The sequence below is a fragment of the Xenopus laevis genome, chromosome 4S (assembly GCF_017654675.1).
Source record: "Xenopus laevis strain J_2021 chromosome 4S, Xenopus_laevis_v10.1, whole genome shotgun sequence".
Taxonomy (NCBI): Eukaryota; Metazoa; Chordata; class Amphibia; order Anura; family Pipidae; genus Xenopus; species Xenopus laevis.
The window spans coordinates 56,089,471-56,110,312 of NC_054378.1; the positions used below are offsets into that span (position 1 = coordinate 56,089,471).

General features: G+C 39.2%; 1 protein-coding gene across 4 annotated transcripts in view; it reads left to right on the forward strand.

The window, feature by feature from the left end:
• mtss2.S (MTSS I-BAR domain containing 2 S homeolog) overlaps positions 1–20,011 on the forward strand; it is a 55,967-nt gene extending 35,956 nt beyond the window's left edge. For 2 of the 4 annotated variants that reach the window (XM_018260634.2, XM_018260637.1), the window contains 9 exons: positions 2,692–2,700; positions 4,348–4,505; positions 9,392–9,499; positions 10,003–10,100; positions 10,490–10,685; positions 11,685–11,759; positions 14,280–14,441; positions 17,715–17,880; positions 18,543–20,011. In XM_018260634.2, coding sequence (XP_018116123.1) covers positions 2,692–2,700; positions 4,348–4,505; positions 9,392–9,499; positions 10,003–10,100; positions 10,490–10,685; positions 11,685–11,759; positions 14,280–14,441; positions 17,715–17,880; positions 18,543–19,327 — 1,757 coding nt within the window. In that variant the 3' untranslated portion in view covers positions 19,328–20,011. The remainder of the gene's footprint in view (positions 1–2,691; positions 2,701–4,347; positions 4,506–9,391; positions 9,500–10,002; positions 10,101–10,489; positions 10,686–11,684; positions 11,760–14,279; positions 14,442–17,714; positions 17,881–18,542) is intronic. The other 2 variants (XM_041561263.1, XM_018260635.2) reach the window with 2 other exon arrangements.
• Positions 20,012–20,842: the final 831 nt, after the last annotated feature.

The following is a 20,842-nucleotide window of genomic DNA, read 5'->3' on the forward strand; positions in this document are numbered from 1 at the left end:
TTTATGAAAAGATTTGCTTAAAATATGAAATTGCTCATCAACTTGAACTTGGGAAAATGGGAACATATGGCCATCTGTTTCCTTTCCTTTGAACATACCCTAGTTCCAAGGGACCATAAGACCAGAATAATTGCAGGCCCTCAGTTATTCAGTACATGATCACCTGGGTTGCCAACCTTTTCTCCCATGAGGATTATGACATTATGTCACCTTTAATTGTGGAGATCCAAAATGAACATTTCATTTTATGAATGAAATTATTATTTTAGGGATCTTTAATGTACTGCGTATATTGTATGTTAGTTATATGACTATGAAGATTTTCATTCATCCAGGTCATGGTATATCTAGTATAAAAACAACTGGACTTGCTGAGTAATCAATGAAGACGTTTCACTACTCATCCAAGCAGCTTCTTCAGTTCAACTGACTAGTGTGGGAAATTCTCATCATATAAACTCTTCCATTAATCCAATCACAATGGCACATTGTAACTCTTCAAAGAGGTGACATCTGAAGAAATTCACAGAGGTGTTGATTCTGTGTAGTTACTGTGATAGGGTTATCCAATTTGTCATGCAACTCCTAGATACAGGTGTTACTTGTGAAAGATGCATGAATGGATGTGTGAAGTGTTCTGAAACCGCCGGGGTACAGACACCAGTCAGTTGAACTGAAGAAGCTGCTCGGATGAGTAGTGAAACGTCTTCAATGATTACTCAGCAAGTCCAGTTGTTTTTAGATTTACCTATACTAGATATGTTAGTTATAGTACCCAGTATGCCAAATATTCAGATCTACTTGATATAAAAAGGAATGGCAACAAAGGAGTCCACCTCTGTGTATTACAGTACTAATTTGAATTATTCACCCATGATTTAATCCCACCATAAAGATGCCTATATTTTAAGAGTCCACATTGTTTTAGGAATTTACTAATTCACTGAATGAAGGTGCCTAAATAAACAAATAATTGCTGTAAACGGTTTCCGATTAGGTGGTGGTTTCTATGCTCCTAAAGTGCAGTGATCGATAGATTTATATGTATTTTCCATCTTTTTACAAGAGTACTATCATTTAAATAAACAGCCAGATTCTGCTAAGAATATTATAGTTATTTTTATCCATCCATATCTACAAGATATGAATATGTAATGGGCTGCAGATCCCAGTATTGGCAGGGCTTCTCAGTCTATAGAGAGCAATAGGGCTCATTTACAACAGGGGTGCAAAGTCACAGGCAGAAAGAGCTGCAGCACCTTCCCAGAGTAAAATAGCTTTCATATTGTTTCATCTGAAAAAGGGTTAGTTTATGCCTAACCATGACTAGTAACATCTGTGTGTTTGCCTAAAAAAACACACAAGCTTCTGTGTAGTCATTTAAATCAATTAGGGCAAAAAGGCACATTTATACAGCATATGAGCTGCATAGAATACAGTGGTTTAATTTCCTACACAGGAAAATAAACAGGGCTGTACAGGCTTATAAAATGAAAACCTTCTCTTGTAGAAAACAGTAATTTTTTTAGGTTCTTTATAGGTGCTCAATCAAAGGGGCAGATTTATCAAGGGTCAAACTGAAAATTAGAATTTTTAAATTGGTGCCAAATTGGTGTTTTAGACTATGGGGGGCCTCCTACAATCAATTTGGAGACCTTTGGTGGACTTTTGAAAAAAAAAGTTTTCTTTTTTTCGTATTGCATTTGATTAGAGTTTGCAGGTCGATTGTATTTACCCAAATATAAAATGTATTTTTATTTTTTTTATTTTTTTTTAAAGATTTCGATTGGTCGTTTTTTTTTCGATTTAGAGTTTGAGAGTTTTTAGAAACTCCCATAAACTTTAAATTTGACCCTTGATAAATATGCCCCTTAATATTGGAGTTTATCTCTGTTCCTGGCTGCAAAGACAGTGAACTTTCTAGAGTCTAATTGCCCACCACAGCTCATTTGTCTGTATGTTAATTAAATATGAAACGTGTACATGGGGCTGGAGTTTCATAGGGAACAGCTTTATCTGTATGTAAACAATCCCCACGCTGTCATGGTTGTTTGCTGTTCATAATTAAAATGTGAATGCCTATAAATTATTGAATGGTTAGCCCAAGCGGCTTATATAAAAGTGACATTGTATTATAGCTAGATAAAGCTTGCTTTGTGTGAATATTTAAGATTTACAGTTTGTGCATCTCCTCGTTGTCACCATTTTGTTATGCTGATAATCCAAGCCGTAAATCACTTGCGAGGAGGTGACATTTAGACTGAGACCCAGAGCATAATGCAGTATATTACCTACAGCCCCATGATATAACCTGGTTACTGTTATTGATATTTAGTGCTCTGTTGATACACTGAGCACACATGTCCACTTTATTATATAAGAATTAGATGAAATCTAATCAGCCTATCCTTAACTCCTTCCATTTTACAGACTTAAAAAGTTTTAACCCTTTTCCGCTTGCTGCATGCATCTTTTTTATTAACCACACCTCTGCCACAAAATTGTACAGTGCATGGAAACCTTTAAATTGAGACCCAATGTATAACTAAGTGCTGGATCGGGTGTGGGGGGAGGTGTCAGGGTTGGCGATGTATGTAATGGGTTAAATTGATATTTTTCTTCTTGCTTGAGCCATCTCTCATTTGTATCTCTGCTTTTCTTTCTCCTCTTTTCCTCATCCTTTTCCTGTAGAAGTTCTTGGTAAGTAAATGATTTACTGTAAATTCTGTAGAACATTTTGGAAACGACTTAGATAATATCATTGGACAGTAATGGACAGAGACTAACCTTTCCCCTAGGAAATAAAGAGGCGGCCCAAGTTCAAGCTGCAAACTACATTATTATGAGGAAAGACAAACAAGCATTAAAGTATATCAGCCTTTCTGCCATTTGACACAAGTGCTAGATTGAGCTTTGTGATGTCTATTCACTGGCTTAACTGAGAGTTATTGAGAAATGTGGTTGTGCTTTATTTCCACATATGACTATAATTTCTGTGATGGAAAAAAGACTGGACTTGACATAACTTGCAACAGTACAGCCTTTTAGTGGCACATTGGCGCAGTGACAATTCAGGATGACCCCTGTTCTTCATCAAACATGAAAGCATATACTTTACATCAATGAAATGTATTTAAAGAGTATCCGTTGCATGTAAATATTTTAACCAACCAATGTTTACGTCTTATTAGATATATGTTAATAAAAATACATTCTGAATTTATTTTTTATTAGGGATGCACCGAATCCACTATTTTGGATTTGGCCGAACCCCTGAATCCTTTGCTAAAGATTCGGCCGATTACTGATTCGGTTCAGCCGGCAGAACAATTCGGCCGAATCCTGGTGCATCCCTATTTTTTATATATATAGTTGTTTCCTGTATGTTTATTACATATAGGTGCCTCCTCAACCATGTTATGTAAGTGGCGAGATGCTCCAAAACCCCCCTACTGTTCTAGAAAGTCTATATAAGTCAGCTAAGATTCATTGTAGTCTGTCTTAAAGGGACAGTATAACCCCTTTTACAACATTGGTTAATGAATAGGTATTATGCTGAACATACAGTACTTTTTCCACCTGCTCGTTTAATTAGAAAATATGTTATTTTATTTTTTTTCTCTAATCAGGAATTTTTGAAAATAGAACTAAAGACACATTCTACTTCTTTGATCCCAAAGAGCAAAGTCAAACCAACCACCAATCACTCAGAAGCCACATTGTACCAATGTTGAAAGGGGGGGGGGGTTATAATGTCTCTTTAAACAGAAAAAGAAACTAACATCCCTGTAAGTGCTAGTAAGTCTACAGAGTAGATAGAAAGGGGGATTACTGCTATCCCTCTGCATTTACATCACTAATTCTATTTAAAGGGATACTGTCATGGGAAAACATGTTTTTTTCAAAACGCATCAGTTAATAGTGCTACTCCAGCACAATTCTGCACTGAAATCCAATTTCAAAAGAGCAAACAGATTTTTTATATTCAATTTTGAAATCTGACATGGGGCTAGACATTTTGTCAGTTTCCCAGCTGCCCCCAGTCATGTGACTTGTGCCTGTACTAGTCTACTACTACTACTATAATATATATAATATATATTTTTATTTTTTGCCATACACCACTAACATTGTTGTAGCACTATACCATGAAGAAACATGGCAACCAACCTAAAAGCAGAGGGAGGTATTTAGATGGAGTTGATTATTCAGTTGGTTAATCAAACCAGGAGAGCAGTACTTTGGGCATGCTTGGAACAGCAATATATAGTTATATACTGTATATACAGCCACCTCTGTACTTCCATAGGCCTATGAAATATTAACATGTTTTTTTTCTACCTCCAGGAAAGGGGGATCTGCAGCCCCAGTTAGACCATGCACTGCAGGATGTCAATGATATGTACTTGCTACTGGAAGAGACTGAAAAGCAGGCAGTGCGCAGAGCGCTAATTGAGGAGCGTGGGCGTTTCTGTACATTCATTGCACTGTTTCAGCCTGTGGTGGTAAGAACAAACACCAGTAGATATTAAACATTATGTACCTATACATATACTGGATAGTCATTACATTAACCAATTTAGCAGTCTCAATTCTACATACCAATAATGGCCACTTTTTAGGTGATCAATATGAGCCTAGGAGACATAAAAGCTTTTCTATCAGCTAAATGGGATTTGCACTGTGTTTTTTTTTAATGCAGGAGGTACTGTAACTGGGATGGAGATTATATAACCTACTCCTGTTTATGGCTAAGCATTGTGGCTCTGAGTTATAGTGTAGTAACAGCCGGCAAATTTCTTTCTTATATTGCAATGAAAGGTCAAAAAGCCAGTGACACAAAACAAATCCATTAACAACACATAACAGGAATGCAGACACTTTCACAAGGGTGAAACTTTAATAAATCAGTCACGGACACCGAACTCATGGGTAACAGTATTGTAGCCCTACCCCCTTTAAGTTTATGGCATGACTGCAATTATCCTAATTAGACTAATGAAAAAGCCCATATAATATACAGCACCTGTTCTGTTTCCATCCCAGGACAGAGTTTAGACAACTGTTTTTCCAGTACGTTTACATTTTAGTCATACTTTTCTCTGTCCATGTTACAAACATTTGATAAAGATGTAATGGGGTAAAGACAAAGAAGGTCATTTACAAAACCCTGGGACACAAGAGGGACACAAGAGAACTCCCATTAGGTCAGTGCTTCTTCCCCTATGCACCTCGCACAGGATAAACCAATATGCATTGGGAAGTGGCTCGATTAAAAGACAATGCGCCTTTCGATAGGGAAACTTCCAAATGGACTTTTTTAAATATAATGTTCATGTTCTGGTATCAGAATAAAGCATTCAGATCGATGACTACTTCTACACATTACTCAGGTCTTCCCACCTACTTTACTACAGCTTTCCCTTTTCCAAAAGGTGTTGCCATTTATGAAGTCAGTGGATAGCCTGTAAATGTAGAGAAATCTGACTTAACCCTGACTCAGCATTTGCAGTATTTAGGGTTATTGATAGATGAAGACACGAAAGATGATTATGGATTTGAAACAATCAATAGAAGCAGTCAAAGAGCCGTACATTTTATGAAACAGTGTGGGTGTCTGTGTTGTCAGCTTTGGCTGATGCAGTGGAGTGTGCTTCATTCCAAGAAGGATGCGGATAGAATTCTTAGTACAGTGAAATTGTGATAAGAGAAATCTGAATTAACTGATTTGATAGATGGGGGCAGATTCATTAAGGGTCGAATTTCGAAGTTAAAAATACTTCGAAATTCGACCCTCGAATTGAAATCCTTCGACTTCGAATATCGAAGTCGAAGGATTTAGCGCTAATCCTGCGATCGATCGATCGAAGGATTTTTCGTTCGATCGAACGATTAAATCCTTCGAATCGAACGATTCGAACGATTTTAATCCAACGATCGAAGGAAAATCCTTCGATCAAAAAAAGGTTAGCAAACCTATGGGGACCTTCCCCATAGGCTAACATTGACTTCGGTAGGTTTTATCTGCCGAAGTTTTTTTTAAAGGGAAAGTACTTCGACTATCGAATGGTCGAATAGTCGAACGATTTTTACTTCGATTTGTTCGATTTCGTTCGAATTCGAACGAATTTAACCAATTCGATGGTCGAAGTACCCAAAAAATACTTCGAAATTCGAATTTTTTTCATTCGAATCCTTCACTCGAAGTTAGTGAATCTGCCCCTTAGTGTAGACTAAACAACGGGATTTATATTGGTGGTTTGAGTGATGGAACTAACCTTGGGGGTCTGCCAGAGGCGCAGTTGCGCCTTGTGGCAAATATGTGGAGCAGTTTGTGCATTTGCGTGTCAAAAGTAGACTGGGCATGCTTCCAGATTGGGGCCCGGGGGGAGTGGGGGCTTTGTGCAGAACGTGCGCTAGAATTGACACCACTGGCTGGTTTCAGTGACAAAGTTTGTAGCTGTACAGGACATTTCTGTGCCCAAACATTGCTATAAAAAGGCATTTTAATTATAGTTGAAGTGGTGTTGTCTGGATTGCTATTCAATTCATACAAAGTCAATGCAGGGGATACAGGTATATATGGCACTGGCCTAGCCACTCGCCAGTAGTAAATCCAAGTAAAGAAGAATGCCCAATACCTGTGCTTGCAGCAAACGGGGTGATCCCAAATTTATTCAATGGTGCTTCATAACACTTAACAAACGATAAAATGTTTCAGGACCGCATGGCCCTTCCTCCGCATGGCCCTTCCTCACTGAGGAAGGGCCGTGCGGTCCCAAAACGTTTGATCGTTTGTTAAGTGTTATGAAGCACCATTAAACATTCTTCTTTACTTGTTGTCTGGATTGCTGCTGTGGGAACTGTGGAGTAGTTAGGAGATCCAGTTACATGTCTCTGCATGGCATAAGGATGCAGATTCTTAGAACAGTGGAATGGCGATAAGATAAATTTAAATGAACCGATCTATATATATATATATATATATATATATATACACATTGGAATATTGGCACTCACGAAAAACAAGGTCCATTGGTGCCTGGGTGCTCGTTTCAGAAAAATCCAAATTGTATAACAAGAAAAAAATGCACTGCTCAGGACTTATAACAATCGAATAAAAAAAAAAAAATTATTGGCACATACTGACATTTCAGCTGCTGCTGCAGCCTTTTTCAAAGCACAAAAAATGAATACATCCACCAAGATGAATACACAATGTTGGCGCGAACCTCCAGTGACATCACCAACATGAGCTGACGTGTAAAAGGTGTTAACCTCCCACCAATAATTAAAACACCCGGTGATTGAACTAATCGTGGACCCATTATGGAGCTCATCGAACTCCATATCTATTTTTACCAGTGACTCATGTGTATGTGACCTCCTGTGTCATGCAATAAATTATAAGTCATATCCTGTGTCTCGAACTATCAAGACACAGGATATGAAAAGCCTGAAAGCCTCCCGAGCCCCGCGAACCTGCTCTGACCAGACCCTCCAACACTGCTAAAAGATCCTCTTTGCTGTTTCAGTGACAATGGGCTGGGGCAGCGCGATCCTTCCGTAGACTAAATGGAAGAATCGCTCTTCCCCCAGCCTAGCGTCACGGAAGCAAGGCAGAAGATCAGTTAGCTGTGTCAGCGGGTTTTGATACGGACATGTTCCTATGATTTTTATAGGAACATGTCAGTATTGCTTTTGAAGCTGTTCACCCTACCAGGAAGTGAGAGTGGGAGGGCTTGCCAGGTATCTCATTTTGCACTGAAGGATTTTAATATAGGATCTAGGTTAAGAGTAGTGTATTGTTGTAGTTCCTCACCCTGCTTGAAGTTGTTACTCCTCACTATATGGAATAAAGCTGCTTTAACTTAAATGGAAATATCAGATGCAACAATTAACACTCTTTTACAGTAACAAAAATCGACCTTAACGTTGTTAAGATATGTCATATGTGGTGGCGAGAAAATATATGTGACTTTTAATTGGGATGTGTGAAGCAGTTGGTTGAGTTATTGCAGTTTGGGTAATCCTGCATCCTGCTCCAAACACTTTAAAGTCCCAGATTTCAGCGCAGCGTTATAGGAATAGGAGATGGCACTTGCTTTTCAGTCGTTGGTGATAAGATTCAGAATTCAAGTTTAGGCAACAGTGCCACCATGAGCTTCAGTACATTATGCAGCTATGAGGACTAAAGTTTCCAACTTGACTAACCTCTGCTCGCCAGCTGAGTTTCATTCCCTTTTCATTTGTACTAATTTTATAGCTGGATAAGGTGGCTTTCTGGACAAACAAAAACATTGAGCCTATATTTATGCATGCTTTTTACATGCAGGTATGGGATCTTTTATCTGGAACCCCGTTATCCAGAAAGCTCCGAATTACCTGAAGGCCATTTCAATAATCAATAATTCATATGGTTAAAAACAATTTCCTTCTGTAATAATAAAAAAAGTACCTTGTACATGAGTCCATAGTTTGATGAAGTATAATGTATAACGAAGCTTTTTTTTAGCTGCAACATCTGATATGATTTTTTTAGACCTATCTCAGCCCTGGCGTAACAACATAAAAATGTGCTGCTAAATTATTAGGTATTCTTTAGGCATTTATTTTTACAGAGCAAAGTAAAACATCCATGTATTAAATACTATAACACATTTGCTCAACTTGCGCTGCAGTGCCATCTTGAGGGTGACACACATATTGCCAAATATAGTGGGTACCACAGAATGAAATATTTTATTAAAACAGGTTCCTTTGCCCTGCTTAAATACACTGCTCATTTCCTGTGATTAAAGCCTTTGTTCCTTATGAAAGACATCAAGAGAACCTAACTTGTGTTTCTTTAATTTGAACACAGTAGACTTGCTCCTGCATCAGTGTAACCCACATGGCACATTATTCATGTGAATGAGACAGCTTTGTCTTTATGTTAGCTTATGCTAGGATACATCAGAGCTAGGCATTCTACCAGCCTCTATATTTAAAAATGTTTTCAAATTATTACCAGATATTATGTCTCCAAGTCTCTTTTTAGAAGCACTCACCAACCTCCCTCCATTCATGTTTCTTGTTACTAAGACTAATGAGGTTCAGAGGAGGTTGCTTTATGTCATACTTTCTTGTCCAGTTACTATAAAAGGGGAATTACCAATTTCACTTTAATCTGTACATTTTAAACAATAAGTATTTTTATTGACTGTTCAATCTGTCACCACATTGATAGTTTGTCCTCGCACAAAATAAGGGTATTAAACTAAAAAAGAACTTAACAGAAGTGTTTTTGTAATATTTGAGCTTTTGTGGGCATGAAGCTGATACATCACTTGATTTAAGGATGCAAAAGATTTTTGCTAAGCCTACAGTTCTTCCATGCTTTTTATTGCAGAATGGAGAAATTCACATGCTGGCAGAGGTCACTCACCTACAAGGGATCATTGATGACCTAGTGGTGCTGACAGATGAACCTCACAAGCTGCCTGCAGCCAGTGAACAGGTCAGAGGTGCAAAGGGTATATACAGTATACCCTATTTATAATCAGAGGTACAGAGTGCACTAGGCACAAGCTAATCAAAGTAGTATCTAGAACACAGAAAAGCTGCAGACACTTATTATTTTTTAATGTTTTAATTTTTCCTCCGGACCTTCATCAGCTGTTTTGGTTGTTTTCTTTGTTTAAAGCAGATTTCCAAAAAGGGGGTGAAATGTTGAACGATACACCACAAACAAAATATTATTTAACAAGTAATTTGTGTGCAGCTTCTTTGTGTTCTAGATTTTGTGTTTTCTCTCTCTTTCTCACTCTCTCTCTCTCTCTCTCTCTCTCACTCTCTCTCACACCCTCTCTCACCCCCCCCCTCTCTCTCTCACTCTCTCTCTCTCACTCTCTCTCACACCCTCTCACCCCCCCCCTCTCTCTCTCTCTCTCTCTCTCTATATATGTGTAAATTTTATAGTAATATTTTATTAATTGATAACATAACCATTGATCTTAACAGGTTATTACAGACCTAAAAGGTTCAGACTATACATGGTCCTACCAGACACCTCCCTCATCGCCGAGCAGCTCTGGGTCCCGCAAATCCAGCATGTGCAGGTATGTCTGCTACTTCGGCTCAAGGAACAGGGTCAGTGTGGGGTTCTTCTTTGAGTCTTCTAAAGAGCGCCTGAGCAAATCATATAACACGTTGTTAAATTTATTTTGATGAATATTAAATCCCTTTCTTTATTACTAGGCTTTAAACATATATATGCATTGTAACACAATAACATCCTGACATTAATATTCCTTTGTGATCTCATATTTTAAAAAATTTTTCTCATACACTCATCCAGTGTTATTGATACCTCAGGCTAATCCAAATTTGAAGCTACATTTTATTAAATTGTGTCCACTTCACTGCCTCATTCATCCATCTGCTATCCCTTACACTTACCTTATAAATACTCTGCCCCTCCCTCGTTTTGCCCATCCAATCATCACAGTACAAAGACTACCCCTTCATGGCCTGCTGCCGCGCACCCACACTCACCGGGTTCCGCATGTCGCTATCGCAGCCTCCCGCCCACTGGGGGCCCTCAGCGATTGGTCAGCGTCTCCTCACATGATTCTGGATGCAGTTCTCATGAAGCCAATTATTCAAAGCCACCATCGCCGATGCCATCTGACATCACTAGCCAGGTAATATACTAGAAGCTCTTGTAGAATATTTTGATATGCTTTCAGGAGATTATTTATCATAATTACACTTATGCAGTTAATATATTCCAGAGATTTCCAACATTCCCCCAGTGCAGAGTATAGAAATAACCAAAATGAGCATGGATTAGGCAAAATGTACAATGTATTATCACTGTGTATACATATGAGGGTCAATATCACTTTTTCAAGTACAGTTGTTAATATTAATATTGTTCTCTGCCTGACCAGTATAGACACTAATGATTATGGGTTGGTGGGTAGGATGCTGAGTTCCATGGAAGAGCCAGTTGAAGTACTGCAAAAATCTTAAAGGAAAACTATACCCCCCAAACAATGTAGGTCTCTATTAAAAAATACTGAGTAAAACAGCTCATGTGTAAAACCCTGCTTCATGTAAATGAACCATTATCATAATAATATACTTTTTTAGTAGTATGTGCCATTGGGTAATCATAAATAGAAAATTGCCATTTTAAAAAATAAGGGCCACCCCCTGAGATCGTAAGATTCACTGCGCACACATACAAACCACATGTAAGGTCACATGAGCCAATTAACAGACAGAGTTCTGCCTTTTGCTTCCTCACTTCTTCCTGTTACAGTTAGAGTTGTAGTATTTCTGGTCAGGTGATCTCTGAAGCAGCACAGATAGAGTCACGAAATGGTGGTTCAAGGCAAGAGATGTAAAAGGGCAATATTTATGTAAATATATATTCCAGTTGGGTAAGATTCGTTAATATGTCATTCAATTTGATATAAACTATCTGTTGCTTAAGTATTCATTTTGGGGGTATAGTTTTCCTTTAACTATATATTATAATGCATGTAAACCAAGCAGTGTACATCAGTACAGAACATAATGGAAAATGTAGATCTATAAATACTTCTTTTGTTTCAAAATGTTATATAAAGGTGCTACTATAGTGGCCAGGTTCAAAAAGGAAGACTTTTTTTTCTGTGTTCTCTTCCTTAAAACAGAAGTCTTCTAGTTCTGCATCTTCAGAAGCTTCAGAGACTTGCCAGTCAGTTAGTGAGTGTAGCTCACCCACCTCTGTAAGTATTTATCTGCTTGTACCAATTTTAACCTGTCCACTGTAACGTAGGCCTAATCTACAGTATGTTATAGATAACAATAAACCCTGGATAGCAAATATGTTTTAAGAGATAACTCCTAAGATCTTCCTGGTAGGCTACAGTATTTTTATCATCCCTGACCTAACTCATACCTATCTGACACAAGAGCAAAAGATTTATTATTACTTGTGCCAAATTGTTTTCTTGTGTGAAAACAAGAAAAATTCTCTCACTAAAAAGTTTGGGGAATTTTTGAATCAAGACTTTGGCAGACTACCAGAACACTTGCTACACTTAGGCCATACATTATTATGGTTTCTACCATGTCAGCACAGTTCAAAATATGGTGCAAGAATCCCTAAAAGAAATGTAAAAAAGACTTCAGAAATAGCTGTAAAAAATGCATTTTCGTTAAAAAAGTGAAACTCAAATTTTAGTAAATGGAATCGAGGTAAAATGCTATTTTTGTAACTTGAATTCTTGTGGGTAAAAATGTATGGCACTTTCTGCTCCTTAGTGGCTACTGGGTTTTTTTGTTTGTTTTTTTCAGATAGCTTCATTGTAAACATCCGACTATACAGAGCTTTGTATGCTCAAATAATTATGGTTTTCATGAAATTGTTCAGTGGAAATTGTATCATGTATAATATTCATATATAATCATGTAATAATCATATATAATATGCTACTGCGGTTTAAATAAGAAGCTAAAGTATTGAGGGAAAAGGGGTAGGCGTATAGTTGCGGAAGAGAGGGGGAGATAGAGAAAGTAGGCAGGTAGATGTCGCGGGGTACTGGTGAACCTACACTTCCCTGTGGTTTTGCTTTGTAGGAGTCTGTTTCTTTGAAGAGAAACCCTCTTATACAGACAGCTGAAATTTAGTAAACTGATCTGGGTTAGAGGTACACAGTTCCTCAAATCAAATAAATTTTATTGAACCATTCTTTAATGTCGTTTTCCAATGCAGTCGTATTAAAAGTTGCTGCATTCAGTAACTGGGGTTAAAAGTTGCTACTGAACGTCGGTTATGGAATAACAGTACATGTGAAGGGTCTGCAGGTATGTTGACCCCGAGGATTTGGCTAGAGAGTGAGCATACCTCTTCCCAGAAAGGTCTTATAAGGTCACAAGTCCAAAACATATGGTGTATGGTTCTTTTTTCTCTGTTGCAACGCCAGCATCTTCCGTTTGAAGTTTTATATGTGTGCTGTAATTTGGAAGGTGTGTGATACCACCTTGTTAATATCTTATAGTTTAGTTCGAACTTTTAAGTAATTGAGAAAGCATATTTTCAATCTGTACCACCTCTAGCTGAGAGTTTAGGTCTCTGGACCACCTATTGGTATATGATACCGATGTCCATCTAGTTGGTAGTTGAAGCAATTGGTATAGGAGGGAGATTACATGCTTTGGTGGGCCTTGTGATGAACATGTTGTTTCAAATGTGGTGAGTTTGTGTGCTAATGTTTGTGTTCCTCCTACAGGGGCAATCCTGCCCCCCCCCCCACAGCACTCACATTTTCAGAGCCAGATGGGGTCAGGCGTCCACGTCACTAGCCGAATTTCCGGGTTGAAAAAATGGAAATTCGTCTCTTAGTTACCAGGAGCTGCATTTTTGTTTCTCAACTCGCCTCATTAGCGGAGCCCACCTGTCCTCCTAGGCTATAAAAGTAGTGGGAGATTTGTGCAAATTTTTAATGGTCCATCTGTTTGAATGGCTTAAATTTTTGTAATTGTTCTTTGAGTATGAGTGATTTATTTTCCATAAAATAATAACGTTGAAGATTCCCGTCTCACAGGCATTCCTGTAAACTGTTGGATTGTAATCCAGGAGGAAAGGCAGGGTTGTTGATTAAGGGTATCAAGGGTGACGGAAATGTGGTGATTGAATATTTTGTACGACAGTTTATTCCCACATCATCATGGTGTTAGAGAGGAGGGGGTGGTCTGGATGTTTCAATCTCCTATATATAAACGGTCTATCCAGGGTAAGTGCAAATGGATATTTGCGTAGTGGGACCAATATATTATTCAGTAGAACTGATGCGTAGTAATATGTGTGGCAGTCAGGTAGGGAGACGCCTCCCTTACGTTTAGTTTTAATTAGAGTTTTGTAGCTAATTCTTGTTTTTTTGTCTTGCCAGATACATTTTTGTAATATTTTTTTGTAATTGGTTCAGTTGCAATTCTCCTATCTGCAGTGGAAGTGTTTGGAAGATGTATAAGATTCTAAGCGTAATATTATTTTACTAAGCTCATCCTCACAAACCACGAAATGGGTTTGTCTTTCCAGGTTTTTAGGTCTTTTTTGATTTTTGATGTTAAATGTTTCAGGTTAAGTTTGGCCCAATTGGAGGTGTCTTTGGTGAGTTGTAGAGTGGCTACTGTTTTTAAGGCTTTGTGACAACATGGGAATTCATATCAGTGGCTGCCCATAATATGTGAAGCACTCAAAAGTCATTTTTGATCATTATCTGATTAAACTTTGTATGTCACAGGATTGGTCCCGCTCTGGTCCTTATGAAACGCCACCTGTTACTTCCCTTCAGCGCAGGAAGGACAGAGTTGAACATCTGCGGGAGGCAGAACTTGGCCCAGGGTACCAGATCATGGAGGATCCTTATCGACCCCGCATGTCTCCTGCTGTTATTGCTGCTAAGGTGGGCATAATACATTATATTACACTCTAGTGTGTTCATCATATTTACATAAACACTATGGTGAGTTGTTTTTCAGGGAACAACTGACTATTGTATGTAAACATATAACATTGTGTAAAACTCTATGTAAAAACCAAGTCTGTACTGCCACATTTAACTAAAAAAAATTTCCATCTACATTTTTCGCATTGCCATCAATGCAGTGATTCAAAATAGAGAATTTTAGACTTTAACCTGGTGTAAAAATAAAAACCATATGTATAAATATGCCAGATTATTTTTTTGCTTGAGTTTATATGATCATGCAACACATGGAGGCTTATTTATCATCAGTTTTACTTTAGTGGTTTTAGAAAGCGGGACTAAACTCACTTCTCTTTAACCACAAATGTCATTGAATTTATTAAAAGATACAAATTTAAAAAGTACAAATATAGGTCATTTTCAAAACACTGAAAGAGATCTAAGAAAGAGACGAAAGAGACAGGGTGTTGGCTTGGAGGTGGTAATGGGGGGGGGGCATTAAAAAGATTCCACCTGCATCCATGTTTTCCCTACGGTTACAACACTGGGTGCACTCATTGTTTCCAGTTACCTGTACAGCAAACTACATTTAATAATTATGCACTGTAATGTGTACCCAGCTTCTAGAACACATTGAGAGGAGGAAGTAGATAAATCATTTAGGAACACTGATAAAGCACTTTATAATCCTTTAGAGAAGCATAATTCAAAAAGAATTAGTTGAGCATGACTTCGCTAGTGCAACCATATTTATTATGTAAACACTACATAAAATATTCTTAGCAAAGCAGCTTAACTCATGCTTAGATGTTGCACAATTGTCACACAAGTTATGTGTGCATGTTTTCTTCACACTTTATTGACTTTGAACAGCCTCTTTTGACAACTGCCACTCTGGTTGTGGTTAGTGGTTACTAGTAAGGCTGCAGCATCCACTTAATCACTTAGGATTCCTTCTCCTCCTGTAACCCACTTAGCTTCCTCCCTTGGGAATTTACTTTGGCTGTTGGCTACTGGGCATGTTCAGTTCTCCTTAACTCATGCTACCAAACACATCCTCAGGTCTAGCAGCCAATATATAGATGGCATTGACAGTTCCCATAGAAACACTGCTCTAGCTACATGTATATGCTCCTATTTTTTTCTTCTCTCTCCTAACTTCCTCTCCTGAGCTCAGCTTAACCATTACAGTGCTCAATGCAAGCAAGACTTTTTATCATAAGAAGTTTTGCCTGTTTAAGCCTGCATTCTTGATTGCAAGAACTTTACAGAGCACATGTAAATGTCATGATGATGTGTCAGAGGGAAAATTCGATTGTGATTTTAGGAAAATGTGATGGTGCTGGCAAACAGAGAGGGTATATGTAGTACAAATGATGTAGAGTTGACTATTTGATGTTGTCATATTGTCCACAAAGACAGGAAATGGATTCAAATATAATATTATAAATATTACAGCCCTCTGAAAATACGTAATACAAGAGCTAAGCAAGGCAGGGCTTAAAGGGATACTGTCATGGGGAAAAAAAAAATGTTTCAAAATGAATCAGTTAATAGTGCTGCTCCAGCAGAATTCTGCACTGAAATCAATTTCTCAAAAGAGCAAACAGATTTTTTTATATTCAATTTTGAAATCTGACATGGGGCTAGACATATTGTCAATTTTCCAGCTGCCCCAAGTCATGTGACTTGTGCTCTGATAAACTTCAATCACTCTTTACTGCTGTACTGCAAGTTGGAGTGATATCACCCCCTCTCTTTCCCCCCCAGCAGCCAAACAAAAGAACAAAGGGAAGGTAACCAGATAACAGCTCCCTAACACAAGATAACAGCTGCCTGGTAGATCTAAGAACAACACTCAGTAGTAAAAACCCATGTCCCACTGAGACACATTCAGTTACATTGAGAAGGAAAAACAGCAGCCTGCCAGAAAGCATTTCTCTCCTAAAGCGCAGGCACAAGTCACATGACATGGGGCAGCTGGGAAATATACCTTCTTTACATTGCCCTAAGGATTTGCCCTCCAATTTGTTTTCTGCTACTTAATCATTCTTTTGACTTGTCCTATATTTCTTATTCCCCATTCCAAGGTGCACCAAGGCTGATGCAAAGTGGTTCCTCTGCCTCCATTATTCCTTTCATTCAACCCCCTCCTGGTCTGTGTGAGACTGCAGTGACAAGAATGCATTCCATCTGTTACTGTGCAGCTATTGGCCTGACACTGCACACATATCAATGTCCTTTTGGAGACATTTAATCAGAATTTGCCTTGATGTCTTTTTAGATGAGTTTATCATATTGTTTGTACAAACTAGAGTAACAAGTGGTCTGTTAGCCTGTATCACTTGCTTTTATTTTACATCAAAACACCATACACAGACACCCTGGTACAGTATCTGACTGAACAGTTCCCGGGGCAAATGGACAGATATCCTACGCAGCATGGCCGCCTTTCTATTTCTAACCAACAGCTGCTCTTCACTTTCTCATATGCTGATGAACCATACACAGGCAGATATGGTGCAGAAGCAGATTACATTTTCGAATGTTCAAGCCCTGCAGCAAAGTAGTTTTTTGGGGGTCTGTCGTCTGTGAGCTTGTGATAAGCTAAAGGGGGACCACGCTGTCATGCTGGACCTCAAAGCTGGCCTGAAAACCAGTGTTGTAAATCAGTAAAATCATGTTTTATGAAGACACTCAGGGGGGATCTGGACATAGTAGCCCCAGGGCTGTATTTGTATATAGATACAGAGGGCAGTGGCGCAACAACTGCATGTGGGGCCCCCTACAAAAATGTTTTTTTACTTGGCCATCCTGCAAAGACGACCACATACACTCACTTGCGACCGATGCCTCCTCCTCCCGCCAGCTTTTGGAAGACTTGGTAGGAGCTCGTCTGGGAAGAAGGGCATTCTCAGACATATAGAGGAAACAGAGCCCTGTTTTTTTCTATAGTTAGAACACTGCCCAAGGTCCTGTTCCTAAGGCAGAAGATTTAGGGAGGCAGCCCTTGGGTGCCTATATAAAGAAAAATTTCCTGGACACTTGCTGCTAAATCTAGTAGCAGAGATAAGCCTTTTCACCTTGATTATTTATAGTTTGGGAAATAGTTTTGCCAGTTATTATACAGTTTCTAATATGCAGTAAAACAGTATTTATTATGCATTCATGCAATTAATTAACATCGCAAGGAGGAAGGTTAAAATTTGATGTTGCGCCATGTTTTAATGGAAGGTCTTGCCTTAACAGCATGGAGAAGAAGTGTCCCCAGCGGCCAGTGACCTAGCAATGGTTTTGACTCGTGGTTTGAGTCTAGAGCATCAGAAGAGTAGTCGTGATTCCTTGCAATACTCTAGTGGCTACAGCACCCAAACCACCACCCCTTCCTGCTCGGAGGACACTATCCCATCACAAGGTATCGCTGTTCTGTACCAGGCCAAATAACATTTATTTTTTTAGTTCAGTAAGTAAATTCTAAACAAAACGGGTGTTCTTCTTGAGATACATGAGATAGAATAACAACAATTAAAAATGATATCCTCCTTTAAATACAGTATATAAAAATACATTTTGATCAAAGACCAGTTGGTCTTTCTATTCTGCCCCTGAAATTCTTAATTTTAGTTTTAATTCCCTAAAATTGCTTTATCCTATTTAGAATTCCTTTTTTAAATAATTTGCTTTAAATTGCTTTCCCACTACATTGCTTTTTAATGGTAGGTTATCTGAAATTATAATCCTTGATCTGTTTCTCATGTTACTGATGATTACATTATCACACACTCTGTATTCAGCATTTTGATTTCTGTGCCATAAAAGGGGTTGTTTCTCACGATTATTTTAAGATTTCAGACCCTCCCTCATTGTTTTAATTTCCAAAAATCTTTTTACAATTGATTTACCAATCCTGGAGAAATTAATGTCCAGTATGCGGTACCTCATCTGTCGTTACACAATTCCCAGAACCTCTGATGATACTGGGTTTTTTTTGAGATCCTTTATTTATAGTTAATATTATACAGTATATGTTTATATATACTTTTATTGGTATTGTATTTCTGATTTATTATGGTACAGGATCTGATTATGACTGTTACTCAGTAAATGGGGATGCTGATGCAGACGGATCTGGTGACTTTGACAGATCATCCACTGTCCCGCGGAACAGCAGCCTGGCTCAGAACTACCGACGTATGCTTCAGACCAAGCGCCCAGCCTCAACAGCAGGTCTGCCCAGTGCAGCCACTCCTTCTGGCTCTGCACCATCACCGCCACAAGCAACTTCTACTCCTGGCGTGGCAACCATTAGACGTACTCCTTCGACAAAACCTACTGTCAGACGCACATTGTCTAATGCTGGACCCATTCCATGCCGCCCTCCAATTGTGCCAGTGAGAACCCCCACAGTGCCAGACTCTCCTGGAGGGGGGCTTGGAGGACGGTCACGTGTGGGAAGTGAAGAGTGTGTCTTTTACTTGGGTGGGGATGATGGTAACCCTCTTGACTATGCCAAATCTTCGCCAAAAAGGCTCAGTCTACCCAATACAGCCTGGGGTGGCACAGGGGAAATGTCTGTTTATGGAGGAGGGGGAGGGGAAGAGGAGGAAATGGGAGGTGGGCTCTTGGCTGCCAATCGACACAGCCTGGTGGAAAAAATTGGTGAGCTAGTAGCTGGGGCACATGCTCTTGGTGATGGTCAGTTTCCATTCCCATCAGCACTAGATAAGAGTCAGAGCCCTGCTCTGGCAAGTGGGGGGGCTGCATCAGAACCTCCAGCAGGTGACATGCTGGCATCCATTCGTAGAGGGGTACGGTTACGCCGGACCCTCACCAATGACCGTTCAGCTCCCCGCATTTTGTGATATGGTTTGGTGGGGTAGTTATTAGGATTGGTGCTCTTAGGGAGGAGGGAAAGATCATGATGACTAATGCTGTGATGGAGGGGGCTGCACACCTATAAACCAAGGGTTGCTTAGACCAGCAGTAGAAGTCTTTAGATTGGTAACTAACCAATGAGCATTTAATCCATTCCATGCTGGAGGAATGCAACTTAGTTTGCCATATTTACCTTATAGTCTGTTGGTCTGTATAAGGTGATCATTTCAAGTGTGCTTCTTACTGTAGTAAATGGGAGGCTATGACATCTTAAAGTAAATAGACAGTAAGGTGTATGTTATTGTCGGCAAATTCCCACACTACACAATCACTACAAGTGCAGCAGGGCTCTAGTACATGTTTTTCCTGAGATCTCCATTATTTGGTTGCACTGAACATTTGCTAAGTTTGTTAGAGTAATGCAAGATCCCTTTCCTTTTGTTAAATGTTTTCATAGGTATAATACATATATTAATGGGTAAGATTAATGAGTATGAACAGATACATCTTCAATGAACCCATTTTGAGTCTAATCATTTACATTTTTTTATGCAATAATAGTCTTTTTATTTAAGTTCTGAACCATCTGCTGAAGCTGCAGTGCTTTCAAGTAATTTGATCTACTGGCCTTTGCCATTTTTTTGTGCACATAAACGTTGATTAAACTTTAATAACTGAATATGGTGTTATTAAAGAGGTTAGAGGTGGTAAAATGCCCACTGCAACATACTAGTTAGATTAAGAATCCAAGAATGAGGCTACTCAATGTCTGTCATCCAGCCTGAAACAGGAGGGCCAGGGTGGGACTGGGCCGGCAGAACACCGGGGAAAAAACCCTGGTGGGCCCTTGGCTCTAATGGGCCCCGTCGGCTCTGATCCACACCCTGGTTTTCTTCCTGCCGCGACCGATCACAGCAGCCGCCAGGGTCCGGAGGCGGGCCCTGAGGCAGAAGCCCTAGTCGGCCCCGGGCCCCCAGTCCTACCCTGAGGAAGGCCCACAGACCTATTAGGGGCATAAGCTTTTAATGGCAGTACTTTTTGGCAGAGAGCAAGCCTAGGCCAACAGTCAGGGCAGGCAGCAAAGGAGCAGATTCTGTCAGCAAATTAAAGAGCAAAACCAAGTTATCATTTTAAGTTAAGTTTTTTTCAGCAGCTGTAATATACTGACACCAGTTTGGGTACAGAAGTGAATCAGAAAAGGGAAGTGATGAGCATCCTGGGTGTCCTGGTGATCACATGTCCAGTAAGGCGCAGGGAAGCCAAAGGACAGGCATGAAGCAGGCACATCTGAAAAGAGAGGTAGAATGAGAGAGAGGTGTACCGGTAGCCCAATACTAATATTATTCCCCTACCCTCCTCATCAAAATGCTTGTAAATTATGGAATATCTTTTGGCTATTTACCTAGTACGGTATTTATTATTCAAACAAAATAACTATTATGAGCAGCACTTGCTCCTTAATACTGACTTTTTCCTCCACGCTAACATTATCTTGCTTGGAC